Raw genomic sequence first — 16,265 nt, forward strand, 5'->3', positions numbered from 1 at the left:
CGAAACAAAAATGAGATGAGAAGGCTTGCATTCAATTTTGACATCATAAAGCATGAATTAAAGATGAAAAAATAATAAAAATGAAGTAAAAAAGTCAACATGAATTGGAATAAATACATGGAAGATATTATCATGACTGCTGCAAAGAAGGTAAACTCCCTCTACCGTGCTAGAAAACTACTCACACCTGACAGTATCCTGCATCTCTACAGAGCCACCATTCGTAATACAATGCTCTAGTATTTCTCTTTTTCAATTTGCTTGTTATTTTGTTTTTGCTGGGATGAGGCATCCTATCGGATGCTAGACATTCACCCACTATTTCAGACACTCCAACTGAGATATCTTTTAAAGATTATTACCGTCCCTTAAACTGCGATTGTTAGTATCTCCACTTCTATTTGGTTCACAGGGTATACCCGCCAGGTAGCTTTTGAAACTCTTTTTCATGAGTCCGGTTGGTCATGTGCAATGCCAATAACGTCGCTTTGTTTTAGTATACTTCTCACCTCTTCGAACTCACATAACATCTCTTCTGTCTCTTTCATGAAAATTACTGGAAAGATGGAGGTCTTCCTAAGATTCCAATTTTTTTTCATGTTGTATATAAAACCTTGGTATTTTCTTATCTTCTTCCTCTCAGCTTTTTTATGCCAGCATCATTCAAGATATGATTTTTACTAAAGATGCTTCTTTCTTTCTTCTTGCCTCCACATCACTATATCAATGTTCAATAGCTCCGTTTTCTATATATGTAGCTGTAAGAATTTCATAGGCATAGTGGATAGTGGATGATTTATTTCCAACTGTTCTTTTTTGAGATATGTTCCAAGGACTTACTGCTACATTGGATATTCAACTTTTTACAGATGTCCCAATGAATACAATGATTGTATCTCTCTTGCATTTAGTTCACTAGATATACTCGTCAAGTAGTTTTTGAAACTCTTAGCTCTTAAATGTCTTTAAGGAGGCTAAAGATGGCTGAGAGTTTTTATTCTTGCAGGAGGAGAGAAACAGATCACACATGAGAAAGGGAGACTAGTATTCACTTAACTAAATAATTAACTATATTATTAGGTGGACACAGCAAACAGAAACCTTACTGCATTATCTCTCTCTTGACCATTATCAAAGTTTTTCTTTCAGTTAACATGGCTTTATTGTCCTGCATGCCTCCCAGAGACAGACTAATCTCAAACCCCCGTTTCTCTGTCAACTTTGATATCCATTACGTCATGTGCCATGCCACTGACGTCACTTTGTTTTACTCTACTTTTTTCGACCTCACATGACATTTTTGTCTCTTTCATGATAATTTGCTTACTTCCCAAACTTTGTGTCATTTCAACTTACACTTAGTTCAACCCCGATGTACTTGCTATCTTGCATAGGTCCATTCATGATGCAACACAAAAATCTCTTGGGTTGAATGTCAATGAAGTAAGTGAGTATGGTCATGTTGAAAGAACAAATGGGAGATTTCGGATTCATAGATGCAGAATATTTGAGGCAAGTTCACAGAAGAAGGACAAGAAAACATGGAAGGAATAATAGGAATGGACTTGAAAATACATAAAACATCGTCAAATTGTAAAAGTTGTCCAACACATGCTAACATGTAAAATGAACGTTTAACCAATGATGATGATGACGGATTAAAAAAATGAAGGCCTAAAACTCTTGCTTACCTTCTTGACATTGACATTCGTACGTGTGTTGATGTTTTAGCAATACGAAACTTCGTCCACCAATCTCTGTCACACCGGGGTGTTCTTTATCAATTTCGACAAGCCCAATGCAGGTACCAATCTCGCACGTGTCTTTCTCGCACACATCACTGAAGACCTTCAGCACCTTCAGACGAAGGGCAGCCTGGATTTTGGGTATTGCGTTCTGCACCCTCCTCCTCAGCAGGTTGCCCCGCATGTACGAGTTGTGAGACTTTTTCACTGCAAACAGAACATCCAGGTCATCAGACGTGGATCGTTTCGGGCGGGTCAAGGCCTCAATACTTCTATCGGCGGGTTGGAGACCAATGATCTCAATGTCTCTGCTACGGATCGACATCTCGTTCTTCAAGACTTTCAGAAAATCTCTGAGTTGACGCCTCAGGAACTGGTCTGGCTTAACGTTGCCCAGACGGATTGTCACGGAGTTCTTGACCATGTCCTCTGTGATGACAGTCACATCAACCATCACCATGCCATATGAATAGTATTTTCCATCAGAAACGCTGACATTAATTACATAACGTCCTGCGTCAAGGCCTGGTTTGGCTATAATTCGACCATCATCTTCATGAATATCAAAAAGGTTAAGATTCTGTGAGACGATCTTAAATTTTAATGTGTCATGCAAATCATCGTCCCTGGCACTAACTTTACCGATAATCCCACCTGGGAACTTGTCCTGGTAAGAGTTGATGGCGATTTCTAGTTTTGAAATCTCTGGTGGGACCGTACTTTCTTCCGTGACTTCGATGGTCACCGTAGCATCAGAGTATAGCTGTGGACTGCCATTGTCATATGCTCGAACTGTCAGTTCGTATCTGTCTTTGATCTTCTGATCAAGTTGGCTGTATGAGCGTAAAGTGCCGTCGTTGTCTATCCGGAATTTTTCACGGCCGAGACCAGATATGATATTAAAAGAGAAAGGGCCTCCGTTAGGTTTGAGGTCATCATCTGTTACGTCAAATTTTATTATGCTGTAGCCATGTTCACGATCCTCCTAAAGAAATAAAAGAGAACATAAAAGCATTAAAAGTTTTTGCAGAAGTTTTTTTTTTTTTAAGCAAACAAAAATTTGAATAAAACGAGTTTGCTTTTTTGAATACAGCAGACAGCACTTGAGAAAAATGAATATTTTCCTTTGATTTAAAAGCCCACATAAACAATAATACTTGATTTTTTTGTCTTTAAATTTAAATTCAAGCCATTGAATGTAGTAGCCAGTGCTCAGCTGTCTGACTAGTTGTGCTTAAACTAAATAAGTGTTGTGGCCCTGGAAGGGTCACTTAGGAAAACAGGGATACGGATATGACATAGAAAAGATAAAATATATCGAAACAAAAACATCATATAAAAAGAGCAACCGTCATAGTATGTACCGCCAAGATGGTGGACTACTAAAGTATGCTGACGATGTCAAGAGTCATAACTCTCAGTTAATTTATACAGTTAGGAAGAGTTCATCTTTATTGCCTAGGTGAGTCCCCACAAACTAAGGCTTTATAAGGAGCTTGGGATGTTCCATTATGTTTAGATGGATAAATCCATTATCTTGATTCTAATTGACTTCTAGTCTGTGAGTGAATCATCATCTTCTTTATATATTGTTCGCCCCCTGACAAAAGGAGGGTGGACCTGTAAATTCACCTTTGTCCGTTTGTCCATTCGTCCGTCTGCACTTTTCTCAATAACTACAGCTTGGAATTTAAAAAAAAATTTGCATAAACATTAAACATGATATGAGTAAAAAAGTAACAACATATTTTCCGGGAAAACTCTGATTGCCCCCTTAGGGGTGCCTTTCAGGTTAAAATGGCTAAAATTGACACTTTTGTGCTTATTAAAAAAAATTGATGCCTTGGACTTTCTGAAAAGTTTTAACTGATTTCTATATAATTTTGTTTGTCTATACCTCGCGATAACTCTTGGGTGTGCCCCAAGGGGTCATTTAGGGCTAATAAAAACACTCCATTTCTGGAACTATTTTACCATATTTGTCCAAAGTTTTCTGTGTATGTCTATTTAGCAGTTTTGCATGGTGCTGAACTCAAATTTAAAAATATGTTAAGGATTTGGGGAATTTTGGGGTTGAATGGGAGAGAGGCAAATGATTGACTTAGTGATTTCTTTTTTTGCATGGTGCAGGACTCAAATTTACATATGTTAAGGCTTAAAACCGCACCATTTGTTCATTTTCACAAGGATTTGACTCCTCTGGGGACTTTTGGGGCTAAATGGGGTGGTGGGGGCAAATGCTGAACTTAGTCATTTTTTTATGCCTCGTTCACTGTGCACTCACAGGGGACCATGCATGCTTCACTTGTTTTAATTTAAATTCATCCTAAACAAGTCACACTGCCACCAAAATGTAAAGGGCTACAGTGAATTAGGGGCCAGGTTTATGAGGAGAGTTGTTTAGCAAGTTGCTTGTTAACATTACATTTAAATTGCTGCATGTTGATACAGCCAGCTAAGCAAGGGGCATGGAGAGAATTTCAAAAGCCAAGCAGTTCAAGGAAAGAAGTTATTAGATAAGAAGGCTTTGTAGCATCTGGGGACATCTTCAGTGAGTGGGTGGGATTTTGCTGCTTGTCAGATTGATCAAGGATACTTATGGTGAGGGGGGCACAAGTGCAGGAAGCTCATCAGAGCACAATCCATAGAAGAGCTTGGAAAAAACACAAATGCAACATTGGAGCCAGAGCCAGAGCCAGAGCCAGAGCTTTAGTTTGGTCATCAGTGTATGACCTATTATGTCAGAGGCTATTATAGAGTCCTAATGCTGGTAAGTGTAAATTTATTTCTATTTCTTCCCTTTTTGTTCATTGTCGTATGGATAATTTCATAATAGTCGGATGGGGGAGAGGCGATATACTTGCCTTGTGTTCTGTTAATATTTTTATGAATTTTTTACGGTTAATAGAGTCATGATCATGATCAACGAAGTGTAGATGTGTTCAAATCACGTCGGGGGTCACCAACTTGCATAGAGCAAAAAGCAATATCAGAAAAAAATGACAAAGTCGATTCATACAAACAAATTAATGAAATTTGTTGATGGCAGTGAAGTGAACAGAATTCATTCTGTGGAGGATTTTGGGCTGATTGGCAGCAGCAAATTTATACAATCCAGTTAATGCTAATCTCATTCACTTGCCTAAAGGGGGTGAGGACTTATCTTCTTTTCAGGATCAACAGGTGTCTTACCAATGACTGTATATTCGGCTATTGCTCAAAATTCATTGTTAATAAAATTTAATTTAATTTTTGTACTTAAATAATTATTTCTAATTGTGCTGTTCTCTCTTGGTGACCCTGATGTGATATGAACCCTATGCTTTCTGAAAGGTACTTATGATAAAGAGGAAATTTATCCTTCACATATTCTTTCTTCCTTTGATTGAGCGAGTACAAGTTGACTTGAGTAGTCTAATGAGTTATTTTTGTTACCGGTGCTTATTTATTAGGTTATCGACATGACTCGATAAGCCACACTGTCAAATAAGGGAGAACTCAAACCCCTACTAGACACTATCCTCGAATGTCTAAAGTCTGCCCTTTAAAGTAGTTTGTCAGGATAAATAAACCCTGACCAAATATTGTAAATAAAATAGTATTTGTTATTGAATTAATTTGGATTTATTTTTTAGATGAGTAATTTGTATAAATTTTAATTATTTGTAGACTATTATCCTTATCTTGTAGTTGTTTTTTCACAACATTTCTGAAGAAGGCCAGAGGAATAATCGGCCGAAACGTTGTGAAACAACAGTTAGAAGATGAGGATAATAGTCCACAAATAATAAAATAAAAATCAAACATAACTCAAATATGAGCCCCTCGGTATCTCTACACACTGACTCATACAAGAAATGCTTCAACTTCTCCAAATGATGTTGACTCTAGTAACAGCACTAAGCTGAATATTCCACCAGACTAGATGAATTCTGGTTCTGGCACCAGTGGCACAGTTAACTGGTCAATTGGTGAGAAGAAAAATGGACATTTGTTCACTTCTTTATAGATTGAACATTTGAGAGGTAAAGAAGAATTTAATGGAACATTCGAATATCTATGTATCTCATATAGAGATAAAGTGTTAGCCCCAAGAAAGGGTTCCTTGATTTCTAAGAACTTTGACTGAAGTAAAATTAAACAAAAAAACAAAAAACAAAAAAAATAATTAAATAAAAACTTATCAGTCATAATACGTTGGAGAAAGGCAATTTATTTCGAAACTTAAATGAATTAAATGCTATTGATTCTCTCTTCGATCTTATCAGTCTGTATTTCTTTTATGGACTCAAGTGTTTTTTGACAATTTAAAGGCTTCATAATTAATTCCGAATCATAAATTATCACGCCACTAAACAAGATGCCACCATTAAAAGCTATATTAACAATAGATTAAAATGTCTGATTTGTAGTTTTATTTAATGCAGCGTTTTTAAGTTCAAAAGTTTAAAGAAAAATAAAATAAAATAAAAAAACAACACCCTCAAGTGTTAGCGGTTATGTGTTTTTTCTAAATCAAAGGAAAACATCAATTTCTTCACATGCCCCCATCATATTAAATAATCAACAATTGTATCAATTTAATAATTTTGTTGTTATAACTTTAATTTCTTAGTTGAGGCTGAGCAATATATGCCTTGCTTTACTGCAGATTTTTCTCAATTTGCAGGCTCACAATGGAAGACTGTCATTAATATATATGAGGAGGTAATTTGTGCATTAAAAGACACACACACACACACACACACACACACACACACACACACACACACACACACACACACACACACACACACACACACACACACACACACACGTCTTTTAATGCAGTTATTATAATGCATTTAGTGTGTGTGTGTGTGTGTGTGTGTGTGTGTGTGTGTGTGTGTGTGTGTTTGTGTAGGGGATAGTGTATACAATAGTGGATAATATACTCCAACAAAGCAGTCATGTTAAATACATGACTGAAATATTGGTTGGCTTTAGAGATGGATTTGCGTTATTATTTCTCCTAGTCTCGTTTACATGTTTATCCACTATTATACTAAACATTCTATTTTGTCTGAAATGTAATTTCATGTTATAAACATCATGTGCGAGCGTTTAATGTTTGCGTATATTTTTGCGTTATTCTTAATTATTTGCATTCTCACTGGAGTAGTGTTAGACACAAGGTCGGTTGTTATATGCATTCCATATTAGTAAGGAATTCCGTAAACGTTCACAACTGGTAAATGCAATATACAACATTTAGACAACATATCTGATTATATATATATATATATATATATATATATATATATATATATATATATATATATACGATACGGGTAGGGATTAGCAAAATGCGGGATCGGATTTTGCATGCAAAAGTATTTGATGAAACAATAAGTAAGTCCGATCCCACATTTTGCTAATTCCTACCCTCTGATGAGAAGGAAAGTATTTCTTCGAAACTCCGCGGATTAAGGACTATCCACTTATCTACTGTTTCCTTTTCAGATTAAATATGTTTTTAACTCGTTTCAAAGTGTTTTTTTTAACATGTTTTATTAACTGTTTGCTCGTATTATAAGCTCTATTTCCTATTTGGTTTTATCAAGCTTTTACATCTGGCTGAGATAACTTTATAAATATTAATTCTTTAATATTTATAATATACTTTAATTTTACCATCTTGGATCATTTTGGGAAATTTAATTGTCATTTTTATTTTATATCTATCTATCTATCTATCTATATATATATATATATATATATATATATATATATATATATATATATATATATATATATATATATATATATAATAAGGGGGAACCAAGAAGAATTAGAAGATTCTTTAAATGGAGACTTATCGTGATAATAAAAGGCTTAACATGGAAAGTGTAGCTTAGGTACAAAAGGAAAAATTGACAATATATACCAATGCATACATTTAATCATTAATTCAATAAGGAAATTACATCATTAGGAATTTCTGCCTCTTATTCCTAATTATGTAATTTCATTAGTGAATGTATAATTATGTGCATTATTAAATATTTTTGTATCGTCGATTTTTCCTTTTTTCTTTTGTGTGTATGTATATGTGTGAGAGTGATTAAAAAATTTGACAATAAAGTTTTCATTTCTTTTCTGAATCAAAAAACAATTGCATTGTATTTTATTTTATTTTATTCATTTGTTACAAGTCAAAACAAAAAAGAAATTGTACATCCAACTAAAGGGAGATAATTCTACTCAGAGTTACTTCCCCTGTTCTGATATGACAAGGGGAGATAATTCTGTTGGTAAAACTTGAAGGCGATTTTCTTGTTTGTCCGGCTTTCAGACTAGAATCTAAATATAGTATGAGTTTAGCGTGAAAAAAAATCTGTGTAAGCATCAATTATATATTTGTGTGAAACATTTTTGTATGAGAAATCTTTTCTATTCAGAAATACACATTTTGTATTGAGAAATACACACGTTAGGTAAAGTTGGATCAAATGAGACGGCCATTTTGGATAACTTGTTATTCTTTAACTAATGTTCATATATTTAAAGTGTGTATTTCTAAATAAAAAATGTGTATTTCTCAATAGATTTTAACTCGGAAAATATTCTTGAATAATAATAATAATAATAATAATAATAATAATAATAATAAAAATGAATTCACAGATTTTTTTTTTTGTTCGCAATAAACTCAGATCTAGATTTAGTTACTTTGTCGTATTTTTCCTTTTCGTTTGTCAGAGTAGGAACATTCTTGAACATTTGAAGACTTCTGCAGTTTACAGACCGTGCTATTTAAAGATTAAATTTTCAAGTTTAATTAAATATTTTACCGCATAGTTTTCTTACTAAGTTATTAGGTGAAAGTACAGAATAGTTACCAACACCCTACTCTCTTATGTTAAAAATTGGGTTAATAATGTTATTATTTCAACAAATCCGTAAACTACAGAAGTACTATAATTTGAAATTAAATATAAATTATTAAATAAAAACATACATACTTTTATTGCATATTTTTTTTTCTCGAAATCATGAACAATTTAAATTAGTCTGACATTTTACAAAATATTGACTACGAATTACCGAACAATGAATTAAAAATGTTAAGAATATTTTCATCTTTCAACAGACATAACTTCAACTCAAATTCAAGCTAAATAAAACCACATTTTCGCCCGTTTAAGAAACAAAAGTTATCTCTCCTGTTTTTTTTTTTTTTTAATAAAATTATTGTAAAAAGAAAATGACAAAACTCCAACTATTATAAAGACAACACGAAATATTTAGATAAACAGGTTTGCTGCAATTTTTAGCTTTCAGGCAAGTATTAAAGTGTGATATGTTTTCGGTCGGAAGGAGGAGAAATCCTGCTCACCTTTGGCATTTTTTTTTTGCCCTATGTAGATTGCCTCTTTTAAAGGAGCTGAATATCTTTTGCACTAAAACCGACCTTGCATTTAACTTTGCCTGTGCGAGGATGCAAGTAAATAAGAAAATTTTGAAATAGAAGATCGACATTTTTTTCTTTGTAAAATGTACCCTTTTTGTATGAGAGTAGAAAGTCACTTACATAATTTTCAATTAGATTCACAACATAAAATGTACATCAAGATGTTAAAAGAGTCTAAAATGAAATGATTACAAAACACAAGACACATCAAATTGTCACAGGAAATTAGTCACCAATTTAGAGGCTTGCCAGAATTAAAAATGGAGACAGAATTGGATCAAGAAGATTTGAATACGAATAACTGATAATGAAACAAAATAAAAAAATAAAAGGATTTGTTTGCTCAGCTTTTGAAACAATCAAGCCCCGAAATTGATCCATTAATATTTGATACTACTATTACTAATAATTATAAAAGTATTAATAGTTTTTGTTTTACTTGCAAAAATATACAAATAAAAGTTTCTGTGAAAGGACAATTTTTGCCAAAAAGAGTTGGATTATTATTATTATTATTATTATTATTATTATTATTATTATTATTATTATTATTATTTACTAAAGTGAAAGGCTTCAAGATGGCAATATAACATTTAAAATTAAAATTAGTATATTTGTCAAAGTAAAATTTTAAATCAACTAAATTCAATTCCTTATGAAGATGATACTAAATGCAAACGATCTGAATACAGATTTTCTTCTTTACAGTTTTATATGAAGCGTTTCGATAATGAATAAAATTGTGATTCTTGAACATCGGTATGACCATGAATTGTTTTTTAAAAAACAAATAGGATTCTAATTTTATGTTATGCATGTTTGTTGTTTCTTGAAAATTATTATTCCAATATTAAGTGAAAACAAATAAGCACTTTTAGAAATTACATTATTAAACTTGTACGCAACTTCTTTTCCTCTTTCCTCCTCACTATCCTTGTAAGGAAAAAGGGAGACTTTGGGGTAATAATTTGATGCCCAGTTTTGACCATGTGGCCTCTAAAAAGGAAAAGAAAATTTTTTTCTTAAGTTGACCTTAAACAAGCAATGCATCATCTCGTTTGAGAACTACGATCAATGTTTTATGAACTGCCTTCATATGAAAGACAAAAATACTTGATAGCCATTTTACAAACCGTGGTTACACCTGACACATCATTTTACAATGATGACAGTACCAGACGACTAACATAAGGTAAGTGTGCTTTGTTTAACAATCGCGTCCAAACTTCACTAAGCCCTCTTCCATGGGAGAAGAAATTCTCAGAGTTTTTATGTTTGCTTTTATGATTTTAAAATTTCGGACAGGAGTTTGTAAAGGTAGTCACTTTGATGATTCTTTGACAAGATAACATATAATTGACAATTGATGATGATGATGATGATGATGATGATGATGATGATGATGATGATGATGATGAAAATATGTCTTCATCAACCCAACACTAACCTTAGGTTGACAGTCAAGAATACCAGAATGAGAATCAAGACTCTAAATTCAGTCTGGACTCATGTGCAAATCAGATAGCATTTAAAATAGCTACCTTAATGAACACCTGTATTATTGAAATTTATAACGCTCATAGATTGGTCAATGGTTGTCTCCCTCGTCATTTTACAGGTCATGTAGCTTAGCTCAAACCTAATTACTGCTCCATTAGGGGCTCATGAGTCAGTTTATATAGAGTAAAACGATCTGGATTTTAATCTTTTTTGTTCCTTTTCCCAATTATTTTACTATTTTTGAGCCTGGTTTGATTGCATTGTGCCAAAGCCCAAAGAAGTTTATCGTAGCCAGCCACTCCTCTTTCTCCATTTTAGTTAATATCGCTTCGACTGAATTGTGACAAAGTCCTCAGAAAGCCGTTTCTAAGCAAACGTCATTGCTTCCACATTGGAAAGAATCAGAATTGTCAGAAGCAAGCATGCAAAGCTTTTAACCAATCTTTATTAATATTTAAAATGCACGTATTTGCAAATATTCTCGTTCTATATCTGTACCATTTTCTTACATTTCTGAATTTTGGAGATTAGGATTGATTATCCACTACACATCCGCAAACATCCGTGGCATAATGGATAAAGTACTTGATAAAATTCAGTTATAGAGTTACATTTGAGGTTGAGGTTGAATGTTCAATTCTTAGGGTGGGGGACACTCAAAGTATTTCTACCCAGTCATGGCTGACAGAATGAGAGCATGCTACCCCTATGGATTAAATGAAGGATTCAGTTCGAAATTCTGTGCAGATTCCCGATTTCAACAGAAAGAGTTTTGAGTTCGACAAGATAGACGTGAAGCAGGTCGAAGGTTGCAACATTGACCGAATGTTGTGAAAATGACACTCAAGATGAGAACAGTCGTCCAAAGAATCCCCAAAATACAAATTACCATTTTCTGTTGTATATCAGTCTTTTTTACTTGATTAAGTAAAATCGTTACATTATTATACATTATTGTTTTTTTTCCCCTAAAAACCATTGCTCTCAATTCACCTTTTAGTGTTTACCTCCTAACTGCCGCTTTCTTACATGCAAGAATTGAACTTTTTTTCTGGAGATAAAAATCCTCACAGTGTAAAAGTTTCATAGTCTTAACAAAAAAAAAAAAAAAAAAAAAAAAAGGAAAAAAAAAAAGAAACAACATTTGATTGCGTTCACTCAAACTTATTATCATAATTGTCAACAAGTCGGCACAGCAGAAAATTTAAATCTTGACATTTTTAGTGATGATTACAATGTCAAGAAGGATACCAGAAAATTAGCTTTATTATGGGTAATCTTAGAATTGTTAATAGAAACAAGTTTTTTAAAAAACAAAATAAAAAAATGAAACGGTTAGTATTATTGTCCTTTCACAGTAACTTTCAATTTAACTTGCCTTTTTTGTAAAATAAAATAATAAAAATAAATATATAAAAAAAAAAATAACAGGAAACAGCGACTAAGTTCTACGTGGATGCACAAAGAAAAGTGCAAATGAAATTTAATGAAATTTAAAAAGAAAGAACTAAACGAAACGAAACAGAATGAAAACTGAGAGAGAAAAAAACAGCATGGGGGCATAATGGGTTTGATTGAGCATGGGGAGATGAGTAGGAGGGATAAAGTATGAAATTGAAAGCATTTTTTTTAATTAGGTTTAAATAATGGCGGATAAAAACGATGCTCACAAGGAAGACGAAAAATAAAAAAAAAACAGAAAATAAAATATGACATCGAGAAACCTTCAACAAAATCACAAAAAGTAAACGAAAAGGGAATTGAAATTATGAGATGAATATATCAATACATTTATGCAAATATATATGAGTGCGTGTGTATATGTAAGTGTGCATGTCTATGTTATACACATGGTTCTAACGACATAAACACATCAATAAACATATATAGACTTATTGTTTTAATACAATATATCAATATATATATATATATATATATATATATATATATATATATATATATATATATATATATATATATATATATATATATATACTAGCAGTTCAGCTCGGCTTTGCTCGGGCTCTATGCACTGTTCATAACTTTATGTGCATATATATATATACATATAGTAAAAAATCTGACTCATGTCCATCTACATCTAAAATTTCAAGTGTTTAGACCCAAAATTGGCGGAGGAGTTTGGTAGAGTTTTCATTTGTCAAATCCTTGAACTTTGACCCCTTGATAGCCTAATTTCTGGCTGAAAACCGAATAAAAAGATTTTTCCAAATCTCAATATCCTTATGTCTAATCTCGAGTCGGTAAACTCAAAATTGACAGACTAGTCTGGTAGGGAAATGTACACACACAGGCAATTACACTTTTATATATATATATCAAAAGGAGTAAACTGGAAACCATTATTTTCTTGAAGTGACAATATAGTGTTTCGTACAATTAGACAGAGCAGCAAGAGCAGCAATAATAATGATTATGATGATGATCAAAGAGGATGGAAAAAAAAATGAGGAGAAAGAACACCATCCAAACTTCCACTAGAAGGACACGGAGGATACTGGAACACTAAGGAGACTTGTTGCTACTTAAATTTGAAAGGAATCCAATACCTGATATCAGTGAGAAACAAAAGATAAACAGCTGTTGAGAAAATGCAAAGTGATTTGTAATGGTTATCAAAGGAAATGCAAAGTGCTGGAAATCTGGAAAGACTTTTTATCACTCAGACTCCAGAGAGCATTGTTGTTGACAGGAATCACTAGTAATAACTTTTGGAATAACCATCAGCATTTTTTTTGCTGGTCCTAAGATTTTTTATATACATTTGTGCTCAAAGTCTTCTCAGAGAGAGTTTTGTAATACTGAAAGGAAATATATGTTTGTAGTGGGCCATAACCATGATTTCATGCTGCGGAGCATTGGATAATCGAGCACAAAAATTTTGGATCAAATTCATGTCCGTTTGTTTCCTCTATAGTCACTTCCAGTTGCCACCCAGGAGATTATGTTCTTTCCGATTGGTTTATTTCAGCTAATGTTAGCTTATGATTAATTTGCTTCTTTTTGATTTCTTTCATTATTAGATTGCGATCAATGTCATTGAATATTATTTTTGTTGTTGTTATTTCTACTGTCCAATTACTATAAGTGAAATCTCCTTTTACTTTTATGATCAAAGCAAAGTTTATTTCACCCCAACTTTTTTAAAAGAATATACTGAATACAAAAATGCATGTATAAGTATATGTGTGTGTGTTTAAATCCGTTACAAAACAGTTTTTCATGGTAAACAACTGATGATCCCTAAAATAATATTAAGACTAGCGTAAATTCTTGAAAGCAAACTATGCAATGATTGCAAGAGAATAACTGACTTAAAAGCAAAGGAGTTGACTTGGGACTAAAAGTATTTTCTTCTTATTCTTGTTGTAAAGACTTAAAAGTTGATTATATATATATATATATATATATATATATATATATATATATATATATATATATATATATATATATAATTATGTTATCAAAGAGTAAATCTTTAACAAAGCAAAAGTTATCAAGGTAAGAAAACTCAACACTATTAAGAGGAGCCAAAAATAATATTGAATGAAAGATGAGAAATAAAGTTATATATAACTTTATTATATCATCAGAACCCCTGTATGGTTTATATACTTTTCATTACTATTTACCATATTATTCTATTCCTTCATTCTCGTTTATTATTATTTAAATGTTATTAAGTCAGTTTTTCTATATTTGCATTTTGTATCATTCTGGAAATTCTGGTTGGTTGTTTTTGTTTTACGGCATATCAACCTTTTTCAGGTTATTTAATGCCGAATCTAGTTATTTTGAGGAACGATTTTTAATGGAGTATATTCTATTCTATTTAACCCATAGTTGGGACCCTAACAGGTACTACCACTCCGGGTCAGAGTGGACCTGGGAGCAATGGTAATTAAAGGGTGGCTCCACACTCCCCAAAGCCCGCAAGGTGGGGCCTCACCATCGGATATAGTTTTAGGTCATATCCAGGACCTCTGGAACTTCTCTTCTAATGAGAAGCATTTAGCTTCGAAATGCCACAACCTAAACAGATTTATTTTAATTTTCCCTTTAGCTTTTCCTTATTGTTCTGATGATATAATAAAGTTATATATAACTTTTATTCCTCATTTATTTATACTACTTGGGATTGTCAAAAATATTAATATATATATATATATATATATATATATATATATATATATATATATATATATATATATATATATATCATTTAGTAAAAATGGACTGAAATAAAAAAAATATAACAAAACAATTAACGGAACAAAATATAAATAAACCAATTGAAACCAAAATAATTGATGATCGATTACTTAAAAAAAAAACAGTATATAAAATAAAATCGATTACTTAAAAAAACAACAACAACAGTTTATAAAAATAAAATAGGTTTAAAAGACAACATATAACAAAGGCATGAAAACAAAAAAAAGGGATGAAAATGACAAAAAATAAATAAAAATAAACACAAATTTTCCAAAATGTATACAATTTCAGTAGACAATAACTATTGCAGGTCAAATGAAAACATGTACAATATCATTTATATCAACAATTCATACTAATTTATTTAGATATTCAAGCAAAGAAATAAACGTGTAATTCAATACGGATTAAAATTTGGAATGATATTAAAAGGACATTCAACCAAATCAAAAGAATGATCAATTGATAGAATGTAGCAACCTGAGATATGAAAAAAGAACAACGTATTTTTTTTTTAATTTTGGAACACGTCAACAGATTTTTACACACACATATATGTTTGTTGGTTGTTCGGTTTATTGGCCTATCAACAGCTGCATGGTCATTTAAGGCCAAATAAGTAGTTTTTTTTATTTTTTTATTTTTTATTTATTTCTTTTTTATTGGGGGGGGGGGTCTTAGTAGAGTAAGTATTCTTCATTTTCCAGTATGTCAAGGTTAGTTTGGAGGAAGTTTAGTAAAAGTTTAGGCTGAAATTTTTTTTTTCAGGTACATTAATAATTTGGAAAAGAGATTTACTTCTTTCAAGTAATATAGAATTTTCATTTCATTTATATTTTCAAATAGATCTTTAATGTTGTTCGTTCTGTAGTATTTTTGGCGTAAGGGAGCTAGGTCGATGCAGTTTATTAGAAAAAGTTTAACGGTGTAGTTTTCTTGGCAAGGTAAGCATTCAGGTGGGTTTTCTTTGAATGAGCGGGTGATGTTTGTGTGCCCTGTTCTTAATCTTGTAATGGTCACCTCCTCTTTCCGGTTTAGTTTGGATTTGGGACTCCATTCTCCAAGTGTAAGTTTGATTTCTTGTAGCTTGTTTTCTGTATAAGTGTTCCATAGTTGTTGCCATTTTGTTTTGTTGTATAGGTTTATGGTAGGTTTAAAGTCTGTGTAGAGGATTTTTATGTTGGATATTTCCAGGTTTAGTGACTCTTTAGCAGCTAGGTCAGCTTTTGTGTTTCCTAGGATGCGAATATGGCTTGGGATCCAGCATAGGATGATTTGTTTATGAGTATTAAGAAAATCAAGTTTGTTTAATAGGTTAGTTATTAGCAGAT

The 16,265-nt window shown here is 32.3% G+C and overlaps 1 protein-coding gene across 14 annotated transcripts in view; it reads right to left on the reverse strand.

Moving 5' to 3' along the window:
• Positions 1–16,265, reverse strand: part of LOC145257798 (protocadherin Fat 1-like) — a 954,816-nt gene that overhangs the window by 77,285 nt on the left and 861,266 nt on the right. For all 14 annotated transcript variants that reach the window (XR_013864025.1, XR_013864024.1, XR_013864023.1 and 11 more), the window contains one exon: positions 1,692–2,730. Coding sequence is in view for 10 of the 14 variants with exons in the window: in XM_080115697.1 (XP_079971823.1) it covers positions 1,692–2,730 (1,039 nt within the window). In the remaining 4 variants the exon portion in view is untranslated. The remainder of the gene's footprint in view (positions 1–1,691; positions 2,731–16,265) is intronic.

Source organism: Euprymna scolopes, chromosome 3 (assembly GCF_053919585.1).
Source record: "Euprymna scolopes isolate OS-2025 chromosome 3, ASM5391958v1, whole genome shotgun sequence".
Lineage (NCBI taxonomy): Eukaryota > Metazoa > Mollusca > Cephalopoda > Sepiida > Sepiolidae > Euprymna > Euprymna scolopes.